General features: G+C 39.6%; 1 protein-coding gene and 1 long non-coding RNA gene across 8 annotated transcripts in view; one reads left to right on the top strand and one right to left on the bottom strand.

Annotated features, from left to right (window-relative positions):
• The window catches only part of SLC35F4 (solute carrier family 35 member F4), a 420477-nt gene that overhangs the window by 390537 nt on the left and 3410 nt on the right, over nucleotides 1–26530 (top strand). For 4 of the 5 annotated variants that reach the window (XM_055097636.2, XM_055097634.2, XM_034937615.3 and 1 more), the window contains exons 3-6: nucleotides 4419–4716; nucleotides 12480–12699; nucleotides 21859–21984; nucleotides 23898–24090. In XM_055097636.2, the coding sequence (XP_054953611.1) occupies nucleotides 4419–4716; nucleotides 12480–12699; nucleotides 21859–21984; nucleotides 23898–24090 (837 nt within the window). The remainder of the gene's footprint in view (nucleotides 1–4418; nucleotides 4717–12479; nucleotides 12700–21858; nucleotides 21985–23897; nucleotides 24091–26530) is intronic. The other variant, XM_055097635.2, reaches the window with a different exon arrangement.
• LOC117975829 (uncharacterized) lies at nucleotides 29–18741 on the bottom strand. Of its 3 annotated transcripts, XR_008620895.1 has the most exons (6): nucleotides 18657–18741; nucleotides 17477–17602; nucleotides 14905–15052; nucleotides 12577–12672; nucleotides 12398–12475; nucleotides 9705–11691 (listed from the first exon to the last, which is right to left on the bottom strand). It is a non-coding gene; the product is annotated as an uncharacterized LOC117975829 (long non-coding RNA). The 3 variants fall into 3 exon arrangements; XR_004666195.3 differs by having other exon boundaries at nucleotides 17477–18735; XR_004666193.3 differs by lacking the exon at nucleotides 9705–11691 and adding an exon at nucleotides 29–344 and having other exon boundaries at nucleotides 12398–12672; nucleotides 14905–18735.

Genomic DNA, 26530 nt, shown 5'->3' with positions numbered 1-26530 from the left:
CTCCTCTTAAATAACGGTACATCCTAGTAAGCTGCTAAATAGAAAGATCTCGCCATTGTCACAGAATGCAGAGATGTTACACGGACTCTTATGAGTACATGTGGGGAAGCTTTATCAAGCCGGAGGATAAGGAAGCAGGGAAATATATAGATACAATCTATTAGTGGTGTATAGTATGGCAGAGAAACTGAATGCCAAAACCTGTAGTTGAGTAACCAAAACATGGTTAGACAATGACTCCTGGTGAAGTTTACAAGGTAGGTAGTTTTCTCATCTTCAGAATATCAAAACCCTGCATCTTTTATCTCAGCCTGGGGATTCAGTAACAGCACAATGTACCCATCCTGAAAAGAATGAAAACACCAGTAAAATAACAGAATCTGCTTTTGTCCTCATCGGGACTGTTAGTCCCTGGAGCCCTTTTAGTATTCCCAGTTTCATACTTTCTGCAGGAGACTTCACTGGCTTCCCTGATCAGCATTTTCTGATCAGTTGAGACTTTAGCTTTTCCTCACATCCACCTGACCACTCGCCAACTCCTGGGTTACTGACTGGAATTGCTAGATAAATCTTGTAACTGTGCTCATGAGTTTCCCAGCAAAATTTATAGTTTTTAAATGCAGCCTCGTCCACTAGACTGCTGGCCAGGACTGTTCCTTATTGGTAGCCGACATCTTATTGCCTTCCTCAGGAAATGGACTCAAGTCCCCTGTTTAAATTCACCTCCTCTCATTGTATGACCGAGCATACTTCCACGTTCCTGAAAAGAGCAAACAGTTGTACGCTTACAAATGCATTCCTCTACCTCAGAATGTCTCTGTGCTTTTGTTTACCAGTTACCATCACTGTGGGATGACTTGTGGTATGATTGTCTTTCTACCTTTCCAATTTTAGCCCCCCTACCTGTGTCCACGATAGCCCTACCTACATCTCTTCTGGCCCGTTTGTTTCTCTCCATTTGTTCCTTCAGCTTGGCTGGCAACATACTAAAATCTCTTTCATCCTCAAAAATAGTAACAGCAGCAGCAAAAACAACAAAATACACCATCAAAATAAGTTGGTAGTAAAACCAACAACAACAATAAAAACCTCCAGAAATTTGGGAAAACTGCCTTAAAAAAATGACAATTCAGAGGATTCAATTAGGGCTGGGGGAAGGGTAAACAGAGGAAGAGAGGAGATGTGAAAGCTTCGTCTAGGGTCCTACTCATTTGAGAATGTATTTTTTATGAGAAAATAAAATGATGTCTTAGACACTATGTGAACCCCAAGGCTAAAACTTAGAAAAATAATGACATCTTACATTTTCAGAAAGTTTTAATTGGCTTTAATAAATTGCAATATTCCTATTACCCCAGTTGTTTGCAAAACAAAATGTTCCAGTTAATTAAACACACTGGTTAATACAGACATGCCCTATGTATCATACACAGATTACAAATTTCAAATACCATACCATTAAAGATCATCTGGAACATAAGTTACTCTTTCTGTGATTATTGGAAGCACTTGGGGATATTCCAGTGCACCAAAGAGAAGAAAAGAATAATCTGAAGAGAAGCTCACCATGATTTTGTGGATATTATGGTACTTAATCTCAAAATAAATCCTATGAGATAGCTATTATCACTGTTGGACAGATAAAGAAGCTAAGAAAGGAATTTAAAAATGTACTCAATGCCATACAATGGCAGGGCTAGGATTTAAATTCATGTTTCCAAATTCCAGTGGCCTCTGCTGTCAATTTGCATGACTTGATAAAGGTACGCAGAAATGGATAGAATCCTGGTAAACCAATTTTAATGATAACAAAATCTAAGCAGGACTATAGAAAATCATGTTAAAAGTGGTCAGAAAATAAAAGAGTTCTGGGTACCTAATCTTTCTGTGCTTTGTAAAATCGAAGAATTGGCAACAATCAATCTAGTTAACAGAAGAAGCCTAGAGTCAATACTATGAAAAGGTGTAGGTGACTATTGGTGTCATCAAAAGCACACCCATAGTATAGTGGTGCAGACGCATTCTTCACAGAAGGTGACAGTAAAGGCAGATATTGCCTCAGAATCTTTGTAGAGTTATTCCTCCTTTATAAGGTAGTCCCTGGGAATCATGAGATCTGAAGTGTAGTAGGGTACACCTTTCTCTTAAGTATCACTTTTTAAATTTCATGCAGGACTGCCATTCCTGCCAGGAAACAGAACTTTTTTCCCAAACTAGTCTGAAACTTGCAGTGCTTGAATGGAAAGCTAAGGGCTGAAGGCCCAGCCATGTGGGTGCTCAGAATAAAGTTTAGACCCTGGAGTCATACTGATTCAGTTGGGTTCAATCTTGGACAACCCTTAACACAATTCTCAGCTTTTTCATCTGTGAAGTGGGAATGATAATACCTACTTAATAAGTCAGGTTTGTGTTCCTTTCTTGGCCTCTCAACACAAGATTCTCTATCCTGTTATTTATCCTAGTTTTCCTTCTACTCTCTGCATAAGCCACATGGTCATGGAGGAAATTTGCAGACCTGTTATCAAGAGACTGTGTTGTCTGTAAACAGCTGAAGGAGCTGAGTAACTCACACTTCCAGACTCATCTCAGTGTCACTGCACCATGGACATTTTTTCTGATCATATCCCCCCCAGCTCCTCAACAAGTACTTGTCTGGCATTGTATCTGTCTGAGTTGGCTCTTATCACACTGTGTTGAGTGTGTTTCTGGCTTTCCACTAGACCATGGGCTGAAGTCTTTCATATTCAAACCCTTAGGATCCAAGTAGCTAACTAGCGCCTGGTAGAGTCTCCATAAGATTTGGTTGAATGAATGGAAGATTGCCAGTTTTCATCTTCTGGATGCCTAGGCTCTGAGAATTCAGTACTGTTTATAAGATTTACAAGTCATGTAGTGGTTGCTGTGTTCATAGTTACTTGGTTTATATTCCCCAGTGGAGAATTCACTTTCAAGGCTCTCTTCTCCTTTCCCCCAATGATTATATCAGAAAGCCTTAACTGGGTAAAGGTTTTTAACACAGTGGGGCAGCCACACCTGGCTCATTAAGCAGTAGGAACACATTCAGCGGAGAGCCAGCAGGCTCTGGAGACACAAAGTGAGCAGCCCCATCCACTGCCATTTGCAATCTCTGGGCTGCGCTACTTTAACCCTCAGCATAGGCCTTGTGCTTAAGTGGAGTCCCTGGAGACACAAGAGACTCTTGTAGGCAATTACCATCTGGGATCTCAGCTCAGGGACTCAGAATGACCTCCGCTCCTGTTTAACTTCCTGAAAGGTACATGAATTCATTATGTTAACTTGTTTTTTCCATGAAGGGAGACAGCCTTCATGATTATCACTTTTAGAGAGTTTTGGCTATTTTAATGTGCTGTAAAATTGCTGCAAAATTTTCTTAGTAAAAGTACAAAGCAGAATTTATTGTGCCCCCAGAAATATATTAAATAGTCATTGGTGATGTGGGAAATGACTGTGTAGTCAGGACTTGCTCTATTCTTGGGACACATTACTTTTAATTTAATAATCATCTCTGTTGCATTTTTTTTAGAGACTGGGTCTCCTTCTGTCACCCAGACTGGAGTGCAGTGGTACAATCATTGCTCACTGCAGCCTCAAACTCCTGGGCTCAAGGGATTCACCCACCTGAGCCTCTGGAGTTGCTGGGACTAAAGGTATATGCCACCTCCCACTGCTAATTTTTTTTTTTTTTGCATAGACAAGGTCTCGCTTTGTTGGCCAAGCTGGTCTTGAACTCCTGAATTCAAGTGATCCTCCCACCTTGGCCTCCCAGAGTGCTGAGATGACAGGCCTGAGTCACAGCACCAGGCCATTTGCTATAACGTAAAAAAAAAAAAAAAGGAAAATGGAAACGAATATTTATTTCTCACTCACTTTTCATGTTGGTGCATACAGAGCAGCTTTGGCTGGGTTCTGCTCATTTCCCCACACAGAAAGAACACCTTCTATTTGGTGTTCTACATTGAAATGACAGAGGGGAAGAGCAAGAGAGCTGGTAGGACCTTGGGATGCCTCCTAAGGCTTCTTATGGGAGGTGTTATGCCTCATGTCTTCTCACGTTCAATAGAAAGCGCGGGGCATGTGGCCAAGACCAGTCTTTGGGGGCTGGGATGTGTAATGCTCTTACAAGGGAAGGGCACACTGGAAAACAGCATAACATCCGCATGAGCAACCTCATGGACTGGATGGGGACTCAGATGCATACTGTACTGTGTAGAGCACAGAGTCCAGAGAAAAAGTGAGCCGAAGTTATCAGTCTCTTCAAATGATGGTAGAAAAGAAAAACACTGGTAATTCTACTGTCTGCCTCTTTGGTTTCATCCATCTTTTTTAAGGAGCTGATATATTTGATTGCTGTTTCATAACCTGCTTTCCTCACATTTGTATTCCTTTCCTGTTTCCAGCAGACGATGGGACACAGACTCATTCTGAGAACAGCAGCCAAGAAAACAGAATCAAGGCTCGCTGCCTGTCCTGCACGTCCATGGTTCTGAAGGGCATCTGGGGACTCTTGATCATCTTGTCAGTATCATCATCTTGGGTTGGAACTACACAGATTGTAAAAATTACTTATAAGAACTTCTATTGCCCATTTTTCATGACTTGGTTTTCAACAAACTGGAACATTATGTTTTTCCCAGTCTATTATTCTGGTCATCTAGCCACTGCTCAAGAAAAGCAATCTCCAATGAAAAAATTCAGGTAGGTTTCATGTTAACTGCCCAATAAGAGATTATTGAAATGTTTTATGAAAATATGCCTATTTTTATCTCTTGGGAATATGAGTTGAGTTTTTTGGGGTATGTGAAGAAACAAGATCTAAGGTTGGTGACGAGCACTAGAAGCAGAATGAGTCCTCCCTTAAAAATATAAATGTGTCTATAACATGCCAGGCACTGTACTGGTACTTTTGCATAACTTATTATGACCGGTGGTAACATTTACATTTTAAGGTGGTGTTATCCCCATTTTAAGACAAGAGGACACAAATTCAGAACGGTTGAATGACTCATTCAATGTTATACACTTATAAATAATAGAACCAAGATTTAAATCTATTTCTGAAAGTCGTGTTTTATAAGAACATCCCAGTGCATCAAGCCCAGAAAAAAATGGTATTAATAAGATTGTTACACAAACATTTGCTCAATATTCCTGACACTGAGATGCCTAGCAGATGACATGGCCTGATTTCATGCAACGGGGAGTTTGGCACTAAGAAACTTTAAAAGATGCCACCCTTTGCTGGCTAGATGCACATGGGGGCTTTGTCTGTTTCCTTGCTAACCATGAACAGTGGTGGTTGGGCTTAAAGTCTTATGGTTCCAGTGGTTGTTCTGTACTAAACCTGGCTTCTGTAAGCCCCTCTTGGATAGCTCAGGAAGCTGACAGGGCTGATGTCACACAGCCCTGCATGGCACTCAAGGGAGGCAAAAGCAGCATTTGGGTCCAAGTACCTTTGCTAGTGGACAGTTCCATGAAGAGGAAAAGCCTGATGCTGAGAAGTGACTTCTAGGAAAATTGCTATGATCACCCAGGAGAAAAAAAAAAAAATAGGGACATCAGTGGATGGCAGATGGAAGAAGAGTTCTCCACATGGACTTACTATTCCTCAGCAGAATAAATTTGTCTTGCAGGGGTTGCCCCTGTACCAAATGAAAAGAAATTATTACAACTGGTACATTATAAGACTCTTCTTATAAACTTAACTTTGAAGGGTCTATCTTCAAATTCCATTTCCATTTAGACAGAGTCTTGCTCTGTCACCCAGGCTGGAGTGCAGTGGCACGATCTCAGCTCACTACAACCTTCGCCTTTTTCCTCAGCCTCTTGAGTAGCTTGGGTTACAAGCACCCACCACCACGCCTGGCTAAGTTTTTGTATTTTTAGTAGAGATGGGTTTCACCATGTTGGCCAGACTGCTCTTCAACTCCTGGCCTCAAGTGATCTGACCACCTTGGCCGCCCAAAGTACTGGGATTACAGGCGTGAGCCAGCATGCCTGGCCTCAACTACCATTTTCTTTCTTTTTTTTTTTTTGAAGGTGCATGTACTAATTATTCTTTATTCATTTGGCCTTGAAGAATGTTTCATTTTTGATCACCTTTTGCAGTAACTTGGCAGATTTTTCTTTTTTATTATACTTTAAGTTCTGGGATACATATGCAGAATGTGCAGCTTTGTTACATGGGTATACACGTGCCATGGTGGTTTGCTACACCCATTAACCCCTCATCTACATTAGGTATTTCTCCCAGTGCTATCCCTCCCCTAGTCCCCCACCTCTGCCAACAGGCCCTGGTGTGGGATGTTCCCCTCCCTGTGTCCATGTGTTCTCACTGTTCAACTCCCACTAATGAGTGAGAACATGCAGTGTTTGGTTTTCTGTTCTTGTGTTAGTTTGCTGAGAATGGTTTCCAGCTTCATCCATGGCCCTGCAAAGGACATGAACTCATCCTTTTTTATGGCTGCATAGTATTCCATAGTGTTTATGTGCCACATTTTCTTCATCCAGTCTATCATTGATGGGCATTTGGGTTCATTCCAAGTCTTTGCTATTGTTAACAGTGCCACAATAAACATACGTGTGTGTGTGTCTTTTTAGAATGATTTATAATCCTTTGGATATATACCCAGTTATGGGATTGCTGAGTCAAATAGTAATTCTAGTTCTAGATCCTTGAGGAATTGCCACACTGTCTTCCACAATGGTTGAACTAATTTACACTCCCACCAACAGTGTAGAAGCATTCCTATTTCTCCACATCCTCTCCTGCATCTGTTGTTTCCTGACTTATTAATGATCGCCATTCTAACTGGCCTGAGATGGTATCTTACCGTGGTTTTGATTTGCATTTCTCTAATGACCAGTGATGATGAGCTTTTTTTCATAGCTTGTTGGCTGCATAAATGTCTTCTTTTGAGAAGTGCCTGTTCATCTCCTTTGCCCACTTTTTGATGGTTTTTTTTTCTTGTAAATTTGTTTAAGTTCTTTGTAGAGTCTGGATATTAGCCCTTTGTCAGAAGGGTAGATTACAAAAATTTTTTCGCATTCAGTAGGTTGCTTGTTCACTCTGATGATAGTTTCTTTTGTGGTGTAGAAGCTCCTTGGTTTTATTAGATCCCATCTGTCAATTGTGGCTTTTGTTGCCATTGCTTTTGGTGTTTTAGTCATGAAGTCTTTTTTTTTTTTTTTTTTTTGAGACGGAGTCTCGCTCTGTTGCCCAGGCTGGAGTGCAGTGGTGTGATCTCGGCTCACTGCCAGCTCCACCTCCTGGGTTCATGCCATTCTCCTGCCTTAGCCTCCTGAGTAGCTGGGACTACAAGCACCCACCACCACGCCCAGCTAATTTTTTGTATTTTTTAGTAGAGATGGGGTTTCACTGTGTTAGCCAGGATGGTCTGGATCTCTTGACCTCATGATCTGCCCACCTTGGCCTCCCAAAGTGCTGGGATTACAGGTGTAAGCCACTACGCCTGGCCTAGTCATGAAGACTTTACCCATGCATATATCCTGAATGGTATTGCCTAGGTTTTCTTCTCGAGTTTTTATGGTTTTAGGTCTTACGTTTAAGTCTTTAATCCACCTTGAGTTAATTTTTGTATAAGGTGTAAGAAAGGGGTCCAGTTTCAGTTTTCTGCATATGGCTAGCCAATTTTCCCAACACCATTTATTAAATAGGGCATCTTTCCTCCATTGCTTGTTTTTGTCAGGCTTGTCAAAGACTAGATGGTTGTAGATGTGTGGTGTTATTTTTGAGGCCTCTGTTTTGTTCCATTGGTCTATATCTCTGTTTTGGTATCAGTACCATGCTGTTTTGGTTACTGTAGCCTTGTAGTATAGTTTGAAGTCAGGTAGCGTGATGCCTCCAGCTTTGTTCTTTTTACTTAGGATTGTCTTGGCTATAAAGGCTTTTTTTAGGTTTCATATGAAGTTTAAAGTAGTTTTTTTCCAATTCTGTAGAAGAAAGTCAATGGTAGCTTGATGGGAAGAGCATTGAATCTATAAATTACTTTGGGCAGTATGGCCATTTTGATGATATTGATTCTTCCTATCAATGAGCATAGAATGTTTTCCCACCTGTTTGTGTCCTCTCTTATTTCCTTGAGCAGTGGTTTGTTGATGAGGTCCTTCAAATCCCTTGTAAGTAAGTTGTATTCTTAGGTGTTTTATTCTCTTTGTAGCAATTGTAAATAGCTGTTCACTCATGATTTGGCTATTACTGGTGTATAGGAATGCTTGTGATATTTGCACATTGATTTTGTGTCCTGAGATTTTGCTGAAGTTCCTTATCAGCTTAAGGAGATTTTAGGCTGAGGCGGTAGGGTTTTCTTAGTAGATAATCATGTCATCTGCAAACAGAGACAATTTGACTTCCTCTTTTCCTACTTGGATACCCTTTATTTTTTTCTCTTGCCTGATCTCCCTGGCCAGAACTTCCAATACTATGTTGAATAGGAGTGGCAAGAGAGGGCATCCTTTTCTTGGACCGGTTTTCAAAGGGAATGCTTCTAGCTTTTGCCCATTCAGTATGATATTGGCTGTGAGTCTGTCATAAATAGGTCTTATTATTTTGAGATACGTTCCATCCATACCTAGTTTGAGAGCTTTTAGTATGAAGGGGTGTTGAATTTTGTCGAAGGCCTTTTCTGCATCTATTGAGATAATCATGTGGTTTTTGGCCTCCCAAAGTGCTGGGATTATAGGCATGCGCTATAATTTCCTATCACCACTTTGCAAGTGCTTGGCAATATTAATTCTCACCATGAGTTGATTTTCCATATGTGTCTATGAAAACTCAGCTATAATTAAAGAATTAAAAAACAATTCAAAAAGAGTAAATGCTTACTGGTTTGGGGGAGAGCCCTATGACTATTTGAGATTACTAAAGATATTTTATATTTATTTGATTCCCATCCAAACAGACATGATCTTGCATTGTAAAATTTTTAAACAGTATTTATAGGGGAATGTGATTATCAGACTACAGTTGTCCCTGTTTGAAGATACCTATGTGCACCTGTACAGTGTGTGTGTTCTACTTGAATGCTTCCATGATTTAGACACACATTGATTTAAAACAACAAAAGTTTTATATAAAAAGAAGTACCTCAAGAATACCTCAAAGCAAGTTAAGTCCGTTTAAGATAACTGATTTAAAACAAGAGATTGCTGCTAGCAGAAATGTTGTTTTGGGAATGCACTTCATTTTTTCCACATCTCTCATGTCAGACTAACTCTGAACTTAGTAAAATCTGATTTAGCACTCTACCTATACTGCATGTAGAGTGAAGTTGACCATTTCTGAAATAGAATCAGAGCTTTTATTGTCAAGCAGAAAATACTATCTCTGAAGGGAATATTCTCCAATGGCCTCCCCCTAAAATTGTCAGACAATTCTTAGATTCTCGATCTTTTTTTCCCTGTAGACTCATTAATACCATCTGCCAAGAAGTTACTCCTGAAGCTCTCATGACTGAACAAGGGAAGAATAGAGTTAGTGTGTAAGACTGGAAATAGAATTTGTCCCATAGCACCAGAATCTATTTTCTCTAGAATGGTATGAAAGCATTTCCAGTATTTTTTTATCAGTAATATCAAAATAATTTTCAATAAAGTATCACATCTAGATGGTAAGGACTGTATTTATAAGTAGTTTTTATAATCATTTATATACTACTAATCATTTATATACTACAGGAGAATTCAATTGCCTCAAGTGAATTTGAAATTTAGGAAGAAAAAAATATATACAATATTATTAACAAGGATGTTTTCTTAGGAGAAAAAATCTTAGAAAGCATCAAACTAGAGCCAAAGACATATTTGCCTATGTCAGGCACCTATAAAATATGCTTAAGATGCTATTTAACATATAGACAGGGTTCAACAACTAGTGGCTGCTGTTTTAATAATAAGCATAACTAAATTATTAGTGTCCTCCAACTTCTATGCTTCATTTCAAGCTATACCACCTGTCAATGCCACTTGCCCAGAAAGTCTGATCTCATCATCCAAAGAGAAACCCACTGTTATTCGCTTCTCCATAAAAATCCATATTTTTTTCAGTTTTCATGTTTCTTAGAGTTTAATGCTTAAATAGTATGGGATTTTACACAAGTGACCTGGCATTTGGATGGAGAGCATTTTTAATTTCTACAACAACAGTAACAAAGGGGAGAAGGTCGGCAGTGAGAGAAGGGGAAAGAAAGGGGAAGAACGAGGGAATGAACACCTGGAAGACAGGTTGAGCCAGGTGAGAACAGTCTCCACCTGTCAGCAGCGTCTTCCCAGCTGCTCTATCAGTGAGGGTCTGCCTGTCTGGAGTACACATCTGTTGGTCTTCCCTGTGGGATTGGAGTGTTCCTTTCCTGCATCCAAAATCTTTGCTTAGGAGCACTCCTCCCAGCTCTTGGTTGAAGAACAATCACAGGCTAGGGCCAGTGATAAGAAAAAGATAGCCTTTAATCAGGAATGGGTTTTGTTGTGGTTCTTAATAAATGTGTTCATATTTTAAAAGGCAATCAGTAGTTGTAAATGATGGGATAAACCCACGACTCTCAACTGCAGCTCTACACGGCAGCTTTCTCACGGAGCAGATCGCCTTATAAGTACAGAAAATGAACTTTGTGCCCAGGATGCTCTATGAAAACTTCCTCTGGTTCTATGTATGGTGCTAATTCAGAATATCCCATTGGCTGTGGGGCTCCAAAGAGACTGTTCACTTTCCTGTGTATGTGAGCGTGTGTAATTTCTGTTTACTTTACAGAAGGCTTTAAAGTTAAAATTTATCTTTGGGAAATCTTACTTTCATTTTACAAAAATCCTTCCTTTTTGGAAGCCTCCTTACATGAAAGTAAACAAATTTCAATACAAGTTTCTGTGTGTGCAACACATGTCTTTAACCTTCCTGGAACCAGTGACCTGCAACTCCCAACATTCTCATCCAGTTGAAAGTCACATTTACTATGAAACTTAATCTTTAAGGCTATACTCCCTGTGCCTAATTCTTTGTCACTCCTCCTCTCCACGTGGTCCTTTTTTGGGGTTATTCATGTGAGCATTCATGTGAGGCAAACATTGGCTAGAATTTACTTTGATTTGCAATACTTTGAGGCACACTAATTTCAGTTAAAACTGGAAAAGAAACTAGTACTAGAGTCCTGTAAATAGATTTCATTATAAACATATACTACTCATGAAAATACAATGCCTGGAGCATGACAGTTACCCCATAAATGCTTGAATGTTCGTGAACAATCGAGTGGGAAAAAAATTAAAATTCTCCCAGTGGTAAGTCTGTCTTCAGTCCATAGTCGTATAGGTACAGTCATTGTATCACTTCCATTATTGCCTGTATGTATTGCTAGCTTGAACATTTTTATTAAAATGGCCCCTCAGAGCCAGGTGCAGTGGCTCTTGCCTGTAATCTCAGCACTTTGGGAGGCCAAGGTGAGCAGATCACCTGAGCTTATGAGTTTGAGATCAGCCTAGGCAACAGAGTGAAATCCTGTCTCTACAAAAAAATTTCAAAAACTAGCCTGGCATGGTGGTGCTTGCCTGTAGTCCCAGCTACTCAGGAGGCTGAGGTGTGAGGATGGCTCGAGTCTGGGAGGCGGAGGTTGCAGTGAGCCAAGATCATGCTACCGCATTCCAGCCTGGGTAAGAGAGCCAGACCTAGGGGGAAAAAAAAAATCATGTTTAGGCCTAGGACTTAAAGGAAAAAAATGGCCCCTGGGGCTAAATGTAGCCAACTTCATTGAAAAATCAAACAAACCAAAGATTTAACAATTGAAGTGACCATTTTCTCACACCGAATTTAGACAATTCCTCCAAAAGGGCCAAATGTTTGTATATAAGTACAACCTGAGTTTTCTATTATAGTTTTTATCATGTGGGAGTTATCACAGAGACTTCATTTTTCTGCCTTAAAAATGCTGGCAGGAAAAAAAATTAGTCAATTGGGCAGATATACTAGAAAGTGGCTTAGTGTCTTAGAAATAAAATCCAAAAACATGTGTGCTGCACAGATGTATGAGGTTCCCTTTCCCTCCGGGTTCTAGGAGTTGTCTGTAGCCCGTTCACAGAGTAGTAGCAGCCTTGACCCTCTCTCGTTTGCCCACCCTCTTCCAATAGCTAGTGATTTCAGCAACTACCAATTTCTGTATTTCTCCAGGCTCTTCTGAGAATGCTCAAAAACGACAGAATGGCTTTTCAGGCAACCTCCAGAGAATATCTCAGAGAAGAGAGCCTAACTCTGTGCTTGGGCACATGTGGGCTATTTTCTAAGGAACCTCATACACTCCCTGAAGCCCACAGATTTCAGAACTGGGTTCAGTATACTTCACAATGAAGGATGGGTATTGAGTGTTTGTGCTCTTACCTGAAAATGGCTGCGATGAGTCAGATAAGACAAGAGGTGTCACCATCAGTACCTGGATATTAACTTCTCTTTTCTTTCCTAGGGAATGCAGTCGGATTTTTGGTGAAGATGGTCTGACGCTGAAACTCTTTCTTAAAAGAACTGCTCCCTTTTCTATTCTATGGACTTTGACTAATTACCTTTATTTACTGGCTTTAAAGAAGCTGACGGCCACGGATGTCTCCGCTCTGTTCTGTTGTAACAAAGCCTTTGTCTTCTTGCTGTCATGGATTGTGCTGAAAGACAGGTTCATGGGAGTGAGGGTAATGGCATACTTGATTCAATGCGCGATGCCTGCCTTTTTCATAACTCCTTGGCTTCAGGAGAGCCTGTCTGCTTTGTTTCGTGGAGTTTCTGTAAAACTTTTCTCACTTGTTCTGAGTACAAACTGAAATCTGAAGACACATTAGAAAGCCCAGGCAGTTACAACATCATAGAAGGATAAACAGTTTGTTTCCACTGGTTAGTGAGCTGATTCCAACAGGAGGCACTAAAACAGGCAGAGAAAACAAGTTCCTATGTTAGAATTAATTTTTAGAATTAACGGTGTGTTCAACTCCTTCTGTCCTCAGGAATGAAGGGTCTGAGAAAATTAACCACTATAAAGATTATGGTTTGCATTTTTCAATCAACATATGTTGAGATGACCCCCATTCCCCCCACCAGATGGACTTAATTAATATTGGTGTAAGTAGATAAGATTACCAAACAGTAATTAAAGTCACTGGTAATGGCACAATGCTGTTAAAAGTGACTATATATCTAGTGTGACTAATGCAGAAATGGAAGTACAAGCAACAACTTCTTTTGGATACAAATCCTTAATTGAACTGCATTAAACTTCCACCAACAACTTCAGTTCTGAGTTTATTCCTTTCAGGAGTAATATGGATTAAAAACATATATATTTATATGCTTGTTCTATGTTAAAAATAGATTGCTTGGAAGCCCTGAAGATTTAAGGAGCCAGATCTCATTCATATAATCCGGCATGCCACTATGATGAACATACTGAGACAACACTTCTTTAGAAGGAGGTATAAATGAATTGCCTTTTCTCAGAGTACCAATATTACACAACTTATCTTCTCTGAAAGAGATGTCCAAGATAGATAGAATTTGAAACATATTTTGTTATAAAAATGAATCATTGCTCTTATTGGCAATGATTCCAAGGTCCTTTCCCCCTCCCAAATGCTGAAACTAATGTCTATGTTAGAGAGAGGGTTTATGATGGTCATTAACCCTGAAAGATTTTCTTAAGAAAACAGTTAGACAATTCTGATTGTATCTTGGGAGATGCTGCTCTGAAATTTAGAAATGAAGCTTCATATTAATAAGTAGAAAGTTTTGATAGAAGACAAAATCAGAAACTGTGAGTCAGTCCATGATACCATTACAGTATATCCAAATGTGACACTACATTCTTTACTGGCTTATCTTAGATTTGACCCCAAAGGGCTCAGCATCACATATTTATGTCTGGGGCACTGGTGCTGGCTGTGTACCATCAGATACCCTGACAAGTCCTTGAGAGCTGGAAGCTTTCCTATATTGTCCACTGTTCTTTTCAAGATCTGCCACATAATCCATGAGGCCCAGTGCAAAATGAATATTAATAATTTTAAGATAACAACAACAGAGCACTGAGCCAAGGGTGGGGACCTTCCAAGCACAAGGCCCTATATATCAACATAAGTCATCCCCTAGGAAGTCAGCTGTCTCTATTTCCAATGTCTAGAATATTACAGGGCACAAAGTGGGGGTTCGATTGATATTTGAGGATATAGTAAATGAGTTCATACTTCTGAGATCTTTCTTTTCACTGTCTTTCACTATCATGGACCACCCATAAGAACCTGGAGAGCCTTCTCAGAAGAGGGGAGAAGAGAGATTTGGAGGCTCTTTTGTTCTTTTAGTGGCATGCAAATACCAACATTAAATCCATATTTTCACCATTAGATATACCAGCAATAAAATCCGTTGTATTAAAGCAAATGAACACATTTAACCATGGACCTCACTGATGCAAGAGGTTACGTCCAAAAAGGTACAGTGTTTATTTGAGGTATTTTAGAGAAAAAGAAAACAACTGTGTAACTTATCTTTAAATAGCAGATTTTAAAAATCAAAAATCTGCCTATAGGCTACCAACCAGTGCCATTTAAAATTTGCCATCTGCAGTGGGTTGAATGGTGACTCCAAAAAAGATCTGTCCACATCTTAATCCCCCAAATCTGTCACTGTGACCTTATTTGGATAAAGGGTCCTTGCAGATATTATTAACTTAAGGATCTTGAAAAGGGGACATCATATTGGATTATCTGAGTGGGACCTAAATCCAATAACAAGTGTCCTTATGAGAGACTCACAAAAGAGACACACACAGAAGAGGAGGTGGCGGCAATGTGATCACAGACAGAGATTGGAATGATGTGGTCACCAGCCAGGAATGCCAGGACACTCACCAGAACCCTGGAAGAGGCAAGGACTGTATCCTTCCTTAGAGATGCCTTTGGTCCCAGCTGTATTTTGAACTTCTGGCCTCCAGAACCGTGAGAGAATAAATTTCTGTTGTTTTAAGTCACCAAGTTTGTGGTAATTTGTTACAGCAGCCTTAGGAAACGAATACAGCATCTGTAATTAATAACACTCAGTAGAGGAAATGTTAAATAGATAATAAGTATTTGTTAATAAATATATCCATAAGTGAAGACATTATAGATAGCAGAATAGTGAGCATTAGTGTCAGGCATCCTGTAAAAATCAAATATTTTTCTTTTTAAGTAAGAGGAAGTGCTTCACTTCTCATTGTGAAACATTAGGACATGTTCAATGCCATGTTCCGGAAGAATGGTAAAGTGTAATTTAATGATGCCCATAATCAGGCCATGGAATGTGAGAAGCACTGAAACATATTCAGCATTTTGCCTTTGACAGTATCAGCAATTATTTTCCTCCCAAGACATATTGAGAACACATATAATTAGGTCATTTGAGAAATTAAACGAGGGCAAACAGCACTGACAACATAAATGTAGCTCTTATTGCCCACATCTATAAATAATCTAAAGCATAGCCCCTCCAGATGTCATCCCACTGGACTACTCAAAAAAAAAAAAAAAAAAAAACAAAACAAACAAACAAAAAAAAAACAGTTAAAGGGATGCTTTCAGTCATCAGATTAAAATTTATATTTCTAGTTCATGCTAAAGCAGCAGTAGTTTAGAAACAGATGTTTGTTGGATTATAATTTTCATATGCTTAGCTCCCCAGGAATGAGCACATTTAAAATGAGAAGCTATGGCCTTCCCTACTTCTAATTTTTTTTTTTATGTAAAAAGAACACCATGAACAGAGTGAAAGACACTAAGTTACAACATCATAAATATGGGTTTATCTGGACCACAAGTAGGCCAGAATTACTAATGCTCACATAAAAATGAATTATGTATTATGAATAACTTGCTAATATTTTGTTTCTTTTGAACACTGAATTACAGATGGAAAGGTAATCTGTTTTACATTTAGTATGAAGTCATTTCAGCCCATTTATTGGTAATCTATGATGTGTTAAAAAGCCCTTTCATGAGCAATTGCTTGCAGCTAATCTGTGATCATCCCATGAAAATTAGTAAACTTCTTTAAAAGATAATTTTTTGATTGCAAAAATGTTAGAAAGTGATAATCCAGCTCTTGCAGCCTTGAAAATAGGTGTTCTCCTGTCTCTCAGACCTTATTATGTTTAGCTAGAGTTCTTAAACTCGTAAGAACCAGAGAACCCACCTTAATTTTTTTTTAAAAAAAGGTTCTTCCCAAGGGGAATGTGCCACTGGCTGGGAGCTTTCTTCTCTGCTGTTGGTATCTGTTTTACACCAGTGAAAAGTAATGCCAGACTAGAATCGTAAAAACTTTCTTTCAGATTTTGTCCCTCTCTTATTTTTTTATATTATTCATTCAAATTTTTCTTATATTTTCCAATTTCCTTGAAGATATGGAGAATGTTGGTGGTTGGTGGATGGTTCAGCAGATCCCAACTGTCTTAGCAGATTGTGAAATGAATTAGTGTCCCTCTGGCTTCGGAGCCACATATTTTCCAGCTATATTTGGGTCCCTATGCAGTTAGCTTCCCAAACTATAGCTGTTTTCAAAGACTTTCCAGGATCTACCAAAAACTGACTGAAGTACATCAGTTAAACTGAATCTTTCATGGTATAGCATATACTTCTTTGAATTCAAATTGGGCCCCTGAAGGCTAAAACAGTACATTGGAGCTGAGCTGCTACTGATTTATGCTGATACTAAATATTAAGAATTAAGATGACACATAACTTGACCATTTGTTTCCATCTTGCCTTTGGTTCCTCTTTATTCATGTGCAATGCAGAATTCTCTACCCAGAGCTTCCATGCTTCCTGGAAGAGGCAGTGGAGGATGGACAGTGGGAGTCATCCTCCCTCTTACCCCTATCTTGGCAGGACAATGACTTATGAATATAGCCAAGAGAGGAGACAGCTGGGTTGTGCTGGTTGTCCGATTTTACACCCACAAGGAATCTGTAACCCCTTCAACAAGGTGCAGTCAATGTGTCTACCCTCCACATATATCCTTCACTCTTTCTTCGTGGAATTTCTTTACATCTTTGACATCCAGGTCTCCCTTTGAGATCATTTTCAAATGGATTTTATTCAGATAAAAATCCATGCATGTAGGGAGAGGGGGAGTTCAGAGGCCCAGCATCCCTTGGGTTTGCTGCTATCCAAGGTACCCCCCTTCCCCCTATCACACACAGCATCTGGACAGCTATAGATTGCCACACCTCTTATTTTTCACATTTCAGCACTTATTCAGTTTAATTGAATCTGAGTAAAAAAGAAAGTTTTTCATAGAACCTTAAATATAACATATGCAGAAGTTTAAGGATTCTGTATAGCCATAGTTCCTTGAAAATCGACTGTATCTAAATTTACCCAGAGATAATCATTAGCATGTTTCTCATTCGTCAAACTATTAATGTGTGTCGCAACCTCAACTACTGACCTTTAGTCTTCAACTTGAGCACAGCAGCTGCCAGCAGTGTGGTCTGAGATCTGCATTTTTAGGGGCTGCTGTAGGCTTTGGAATTCAAGGGTTCATTTGTGAACCAGCTGCTTCATACTCACCTAGCTTCAAGAAACAGAATTAGCCTCAAGGCAAAGTAAGGAAACATGTTTGTATTATAATCAGTCATTTTGACCTTTAAAATCTTAAAGAAACACTGTAGGAAGAGAAGCAACTAAAGGTTCATCCAATGCCTTGGACCCTAAAAGAGCTTGTACTGCTATGCAAATAAGAATTGTGAAAACCATCTGTGAGTGGGAACCATAGTGAATGGGATCAGGTTGATAAACCCTCATGGAGATGCAGAGAAGGACCAAACCTTCGTGGGCTTTTGATGGCCCGAGCCAAAAGAGAAAAAGAAAAAAGAAAAAAAAAAAAGATACAAGAAAACAAAAATGGCCAAAAGCCAGATATTTCTTTAGGCTTTATCTGTACAAACTAATTATTTGAAAGATAAAAGAAACACCCTCCATGCAGGGTCACAGGTAGCATTTAGTACAGTGAGATCACCAAATGTCCACTGGTAAAGCCCTCTTTGGGCTTTAGGAACAGGCTCAAATGGCCACACGGATCCCCTCTGATTGGCTCTGAAAATTGGTGCAGAGAGCTGTCTGAGGGCCCCAGCCTGCAGAGGAAGATAGCTGGCTCACGAGGCCATGCCACTCAACTGGCATGCTGAGATAATGGGCTAAATAAATCCTCTTCCTTCAATGACTCACCCCCGGTGGGCACACTACAATGTGTGAGGGCAGAGAGGTTTAAACATTTTAAATGGAGGCACTGGCAGTTTTATGGTCACTATGGTTACTAACATTCTCACCTAAGCCAGGTTCAGATAATGGTAATGGTGAGGTTTTTTTTTTCCCCCATCTTTTTTGTTTGTTTTTGAGACAGGGTCTAATTCTGTTGCCCAAGCTGGAGTGCAGTGATGTGATCTCAGCTCACTGCAACCTTCACCTCCCAGATTCAAGAGATTCTCCTGCCTCAACCTCCCGAGTAGCCGGTATTACAGGCATGTGCCACCAAAGCACGGCTAATTTTTATATTTTTAGTAGAGACGGGGGTCCGCCATTGTTGGCCAGGCTGGTCTCGAACTCCTGACCTCAAGTGATCCACCCACCTGGGCCTCCCAAAGTGCTGGAATTACAGGCGTGAGCCACTGTGCCTGGCCTAGTTTTCCATCTTATTTAGACACTTCTGGTTGGAATAGATTGTCAAGAGACACAGATTTTTCAGAAGCCGAGCAGGTGGCACCACTAGATGGTGTATTTTCAGCAGAAGAATTCCTCATGGATGTTAATGTGTCCCAGGAGCACTTTAGTGGTTGTCTTCATGTGAATGAACACATATGAGCATTTTTGACACAATATTTTAGGCACTGGCTTCCTGCAGACACATTTCCAGAAAGCTGAGGCCAAGAAGAGTCGTTTTGTGTTTTTCTGTTGAGAAGAACAGATTATTAATCCCTCTTTGATGACTGATTGATTCTGAAAATGTGTGTGACTGATACGTGCTTAGGATATTTGTTCTCCAGACATCTAAAGAGTATTTACTCTCTAAAGTTAAACCAGTGGTGCCAAGCAGAGCCATTCTGAGATCACCCAAACAACCACTCCACAATTTTTCCTCATTTTCAAGATTAGTTGAGATCTCTTCCTTCACTTACAACAGTATAGATAAGAAATATATTTAAAATTTCTTAAAATATAGCCATAGAGAATTTGACCTATCAGATATTTTTGAAATTTAAACTAAAATGTGGCAAATAATTTATCTATTCCCACTATACCCTCCACCTGCACCCTGCCCCAGGAACATACTATATAACTTATGAATTACTGCTCATGTCATGGAGAATTTTTCTAACATTTCAAATATTCAGATTTTCATTCTTTCAGAACTTAACAGCATTGTCTGACCCCCTAAAGTGAAAAATGCTTCTCTCTGTGAAGGCAATTGAAAGAGACACTGCTGTAATTGACATGTCAATTTAAGTGGTCCAGGCTAATATTTTCACAAGCACTTGAATATAACGAGTAATGAAGATCTTTAAGAGGCTCACTATGGTTATAATTTTGAATTGCTACAGAGTTATGTAATCTTTACCCATGTTCAATTCCTATCTTGAGGAAACATAATAGAAATTTTATGCATATCTATTTTTACTAGTAGCTAACTCAGAAAAGGAAGAGTTCCTACCTGTGGTCATATCTTGGGGATAATGAAACCAACTGCCTGTCCTTTTCTAGACAGGATTTTGTTTTGTGCTTTGGGGTTTTTTAATTGGTTTTCACAATTTTCTAAACCCAGAATTACATACTACAGTGTGTAATTGCCTAAACCCATGTATTATGTATTATAGAATGCTTTTAATAATTTAAAATATAAAATAGCACATCATGTGAAAGTTCGTTAGGATTTACAGTTTTGTTAGCCTTGGCTTCAAGTAACCACTTGTTTATTTGACCTAGAAAATGCAATGCTTAGCTAAAAGAAAACAAACGTTAACTCAAATGTATTATCCCGTTAGTTCATTCTTATGAAGGAAATCTATTTGTGCACATGAATACTAACCAGTGAACATCATTTAAACACAAAACCAAATCAGGATATGCCAATATCTAATGTGCCTTTTTTATTTCCCTGAAATCAGATCCCCCAAAGAACTGTTGCAAATCCCCAAATCAAGGAAAATGATAACCCTCATAGAATTTCCAGGTCTAGATAACCCCCTCACTGTGTTTACTGATGAGTCTAGACCTTTATCCAGGTCTAGATAACCCCCTCACTGTGTTTATTGATGAGTCTATTACTTATTATTTAGAAATCTCCTTGACACCTAAATTCTTAAATTCTATTCCTTATAGTTTAAGGCCAAGTCTAACTGGAACACACACCCGGCAGCTTCAGAGAATATGATATTCACTCAGCAAGAAAACCACCTCCCATCAAGCAGCCTCCTGGATAATGTTTAATGAAGATGGTTTTTCACTGCTGACATGTCTGTGTCTATTCTCAAGTACTCCTGCTGTTTTTCATTAAGGACACTTTAATATGGAGCTACTCTGAAACCAAGTGGGCCCTTGTTTTTGGTGGCCACTAACAAAAGACATGCTTTAGCAGCGTCTGAATTCTATGTAATTGGGAACATACTTTGCAGTGGCCTCAAGCGAGTCAGTAATTACATGTTAAAAATCTACATGTTATAAAAAATAATTCACTAATAGTATTCAAAAGGGCCCCCGAAAATCACATATGTTAAAAAGCTATCTTTACTTGGGAATTTCTTTACTGGGAATCTCAGAACTGAAGAATTTCTTTGCTTGGGAATACTCAGAACTGAAGCTTAACAAAATTAATCACCATGTAGGTTTAAATTTCTCACCAATTTTCATCTGGATTTTAAAGTCAGTGAAACCATTTCACAAGGAAACGACATATTGTCACCTGTTCCAGCATCATTTTACTGTTTGCTGTAGCTCTGAACTGCTTTCCAGTAGAACTAGTTCAAGATAAAGAGATGACACAAACCAGCATTTCACTAAAGGAGTAGACTCCTGTTTTGAATATAGCAAGAATCATCAATTTACAGTAAACAATGATGACTTCAGTTGAATTATGAATATTTCACTTTATGCAGTTAATGCTCTAGAGTAATTAAATGAAATTATCTTTCAGTGGTTTTTCTGAAAAACTGAATTTTCATGTGAACAAAAGGAAGTACTGGCTTCCATTTGACATTCCAAGTGACAGTGCAGACTCAGCTTGCTCCTCTATAAATCTCTATGAGAATTTATTTTCTTTCTTTTTTCCCATTGGCCCAAATTTTGCCTCTTAGCTGTATCAATATCATGCTTCTCTAATCAGGTCCTGATTAGATGGAGATCTTCAGAAACATACCTTGAGCCAAGGAGCTGATTAAAATGTATGCTGAATTGGAGGAAAAAGAATAGATGAAATACAGAAGAGATGAAAACTCTTAGAAGTGACTTCCTATTAAATTTCACCAGTACAAATGTTAGTCTCTAGAAAGCTTGAGCTAAAAAATTAAAATTATTAGGCCTAAAAAAGTAAAAATATATTAAAAATAATAAAATTACTAGTCTTTAATTAGAATGTGAACAGCTTTTATATTCTGTGCCTGGATATCTCATGAACATATTGATTTATTTCTAATACTGAGCCTTTGTACATTTAAAGTGATGTACAAAAGGTAATTAGGTTTAAGGAAGTACTTAGCAGCTTTCAGGAAGTCTTGAATTGCCTGCTCTAGGATACAGAGGGATCATTGCTTTTCTGTTTCTTTGCATCCTATTTGACAGATAGTTGCTGCAATAATGGCAATTACCGGCATTGTCATGATGGCATATGCAGATAATTTCCACGCTGATTCCATCATAGGAGTGGCATTTGCGGTGGGCTCAGCCTCTACATCTGCATTATATAAGGTATGTTGTGCACTTTCTTTTGTAAGCAACTGTCACTCATAACTTAGACTTGAGTACTAAAGTAAGAAAGTACGATGTAATCATTGATTAGAAAGAAAATAGATGTGTTGAAATAATAGTAAGTAAATTAACTACTTGTTATGTGATGGGTACCTGCCTGAAAATTTTTGCCTGTGTTAATACAACCTTATGAGGCATAAATACTTATTTCCACTTTCCAGATGAGGAAACTGAGGCTTTGAAAGATTACATAACTTGCCCCAAATCATATAGCCAAATAGTGATAGAGCCAAGACTTAAACTCTGGACTAGCCAACTTCTAAGCCCATGTGCTATGCCCTAATCCCTCATTTATCAGGCAGTTATAGCAGGAACATTAGAAAGGCATCTTCTCTCCCTGTGTTTTTTAATTTAATTATCTATGGTCATTATTTTAACTCAAAAGAGGTGTTAGAAATAAGCTGTCACTAGAGAGCTGTTTGGCACATATTAACCCCATGCCACAGGAGCTCGTGTTACTAGCAAAATGAAGAAGCTCTTTTTCTCTCTGATGGATGCTCTACGTCTGCTGTATGTACCCACCATTTTTTTCTCCACTGGAGTTCCCTGTCATCAAAGAAAATTCTATTCAGAGTCATTGCACCTGACTTCAGAAGTGAGCACTAAGAGAGCAGATCTAAAAGGTTATTCCCCAAAGCTCTACTTTTAAAGTCAACTTTCTGGATGTATTAAAGAACTGTTCCAATTTCACCTCTCTTGGTGTTTCAATGAGAAAACACACTCTGAAAGGCAGAAAATACCCTTTTCATCCCTCCTGGAAGCCTGTTCTGATTATTAACCAACACTGTGTCTCAGAGGGCATGAAGTCTATTTCCATATTGACATTTCTTGGCCCATTGATTCTGTGTGACAAGCTTGACAAATGTTCACTCAATGGCCATTACTGTCTAACTTGCTCCCCAACTGAGATCCACCAAGATGTCTGATGTGACCAAAGACTACCACGTGCTCAAATTCTTTTGATTAAGTCTTTCAACAGAAAAAAATAATTAGTTCAGTTGAAATTAGAAGCAGTACCTGGGATTGCTATATGACCAGAATGGCACTCTTACAGAGGGATTTCCCCTGACCAGGTTACAGAATGTGTTCATTCTGACATGCACCAAATCATATCTGCAGCATAATATAATTCCAGGCAGAAGAGATCTGCTTCACTCTGTGTTGTTACAGGATTAGTATAGGGAGTGGTGGGCTTAAGAAGCTAAGAAATATGGACTATACCCCTGGCTTTCTCTGTAATCTGTTGTGTGATTTTATGTTAGCCATTTGCTTCTCCTTGCCATCTTCCTCTGCACACAGGTTTATAATATATAAAAACTGCTTTTTAATCTGGGGAACAAGCATCATATTTGTGAAGTCATTTTGAGCTCACAAAGAAAATTGCTTATAAATCCAAGGCAAAAATACTATTTCTCTCAACAACATAATGACAGGGTCTCTCTGTCCAATTTAGTTTTCAGTATCTATCAAAATAAGGATAAAACAAATCCCATGCTTTAAGTTAAGGATTAATGGCCTGTCAATCCTAGAAGATTTTTCTGGGCTTGTCTGGACTCTTATTTATCATTCACCCGATACCCATCACTGATGGTGGCACTAAACACAATGTACACTACCCAGCAGTTTTCAGCACCATAAGAAATTCATTTTATGACATTTGCTATTTCATATGAAGGCTATGGAGTATTTTAATTCCTTATCTCAACAGCCCATCTAGTGCTGTGAAGATGTCAGGGCAAGAAGAAATGGAGAATAAACTCTGGGCCAGTTAGCTCACAGTATGGAACAGTAAGACTTACGTTTCTGCTCTGGCTAAGTTTCTGTGTGGCTGTAGAGTTTCTTTCTCATTCCAGGTCTTGTTTAAAATGTTTCTTGGAAGTGCCAACTTTGGGGAAGCTGCACACTTTGTCTCCACCTTGGGTTTCTTCAATTTGATCTTCATCTCCTTCACCCCAGTCATCTTGTATTTCACCAAGGTGGAGCACTGGTCCTCTTTTGCAGCTCTGCCATGGGGCTGTCTCTGTGGGATGGCAGGGCTGTGGCTGGGTAAGTGGCCTCGGGTTTTGCCTTCCATTTCCTATATCAATCTTTCTTTGGCTAGTTAGATTATCATCATAGGATTATTTCCTTGGGTAACTCTGTGCTCTAGTTCCCAAACTTATGTTGTTCAATGTCGTGGGTCATGTTTAGAAGGTTCTTTGCAAGCTACTGGTTGATTAGGTTCAAGCTATCCAACTAGTATGCCTCCCATGAGTTAAGGTGTGCACTGGAGGCCCAGGCCTCTCTGTATACCACTGGCCTTCAATCCATTCTTCTTCAGCCTCATTCATTCTTTCTAATACACTGTATCATGTTATAATGTTCCATGTGTGCCATGGTGTGTTGGGCAGAGGTTAGGGAGTAGATGGTGCATTCAAAGAACTCAGAGTGGTTCAAACTGGTGGGAGCACTGAGTTTGGAAGAAAGGAAGGAAGGGAGGGAGGGAGATGCTATTTAAGAGGGAAGCAGATTGGGAAGATCCTGGAAAGCCATTTTGAGGTGTTTGGATTTAAAGTCCACTTAGTAATTTTTAAGCAGTTTGGTGATAGGCTCATATCTGCATATGAAACAGCTCACTCTGGCTGAGAATGGAGAATGGATTTGTGATAGGAAGACATTGCCAGTATATAGAGACAGCAGCATGCACTAGGCTTGGTGATCCTGGCTGAGTAGACAGTACCTAGTTAATGGCCAAGAAAAAGTCACCTGGAGTCCTTGTAATGTCTTCATTGCCAGCTTCCTATAACTCTGAGGCTGGCTGCTTCACCTCAGCTCCAGGATCTGACTTTTAAGCTGTGCTGCTGTCACTTGATGTGAGAGGAGCCTGAAAAATAATAAGGCTGCTCTTCTCTCACCAAGCAGTTAAAAAACAGCAACAACCCAATGTTGTTGCTCATCCCTCATCCCTCTCTTCTCCATAGAAATCCTTTTCATGCCGCTTCTATTTCCACGTGCTACTCAGAGGTCAACTCCCTCTGCCCACTCCACATTTTCCCACAATGCTCGACCTGCAGAACATCCATCAACCCTCAACTGACCTTCTTTACTGAGGTGATATAATTTGAAATAGTAGCAGCACTGCAATTCCTGGGAGCTAAATGTTCTTATTTTCATCCCTGCAAGAGTATTGATTGGGTCATCTTTTTCTATGCTGGCTCAGCCCCTCAGACTCAGGGAGGTCTTCGACAGAAAACACTCAAGAGAAGGATCAAACATTAATTGTTGGTCCCTTGAGTTCTACTTTTCAACGCCAAAATTATATGGTTAGCACCTCTCATAACCTCTGCTAAGTTGAGTAGAAATCAATAGCGATATTTCTGTAAGACCAAAACAACCTCATTAAAAGCACCTAGATTATTTTCTGGCCAAAAACAACATAAATGGGAACAATCCTAACTAAAATTTCAATGGCCTTTAGCCTCCTCATTGCACATGTGATTTCCACCTTGCTGCTGCAAAGTAGCCCTCCACCAACATATACTCCTTGGCATATCCAATACGTGCTCCCAAGCAAGCCTGCAGAGGCTGGACACCACCTGTGCTAGCTGAACACTGGCATTCGCCACCAAGCAGTATGAGCTCCACACTCCACTGGGTACAGTGCCAAGCAGCACTGCAGCTGCTCTACCAGGCCCACCCCAGTGCACTGCAGAGAGCTCACTGTGCCAAAGTTGTGCTGTGGCAATCGAGGAGATAGCCTCCCTCCAGCCTGTTACACACCCCAGGATCTTACAGTCTTCAGTGCTCCTATTCCTAAGTGTTTATTGCCCTCCCTCTCTTCTCCATAGAAATCAGATGTGATCTGGCTGAGACACAGGTCTGAGAGATACACATCGATCTGCACCCTGAACTACCCCACATCTCCTGTAGCTATGGTTTCTTGTTTGCTTATGTTTACTTTGCCTCACTCCTCTCAGGTTGACCTATCTTTCAGGAAATGTGTTAGTCCAAATGCAAGTCAGCCTCATCCATTCACCTAGCATGTCTGAATTGCACTTAAACTCAGGCTAGGCCCCATACTATGGAGCTCAGCAGAACCTGTGCTGTATTTAATAAATTCCTGATTGGTCAGAATTTGCGATGTTGGACTCCCTGAGTCTGAGGGGAGTGTCAAAGTGCTGGAATATTCATTTATGTTGCAGCTTTGTCAGGAATGAGGAGCAGTTATTAGTTTAGGAAGACCCTCTGCCTTGCTTGCCACTATAGTATGAACAATATAAAGGAGCCCAAGTCTTGTAAAAGTCAAACTCACTGTTTCTAACTACCAAGCACAAAGTGACCCAGTGGGCTTAAAGCGGGAATTACAGATGACAATAGAAGAACATACATCATCCTTATTGGAATGCTTCTAGAACTTTTTTTGGTTCTACAGAGATATAGGCAACATGCTTGCCTCATTGTCATGGAGATCTCTGAATTGAGGACACTCATCTCTCTATCCCCTGAA

Source organism: Pan paniscus, chromosome 15 (genome assembly GCF_029289425.2).
Source record: "Pan paniscus chromosome 15, NHGRI_mPanPan1-v2.0_pri, whole genome shotgun sequence".
In the NCBI taxonomy this organism is placed as follows: Eukaryota; Metazoa; Chordata; class Mammalia; order Primates; family Hominidae; genus Pan; species Pan paniscus.
This window is presented reverse-complemented; position numbering and strand designations above follow the sequence as displayed.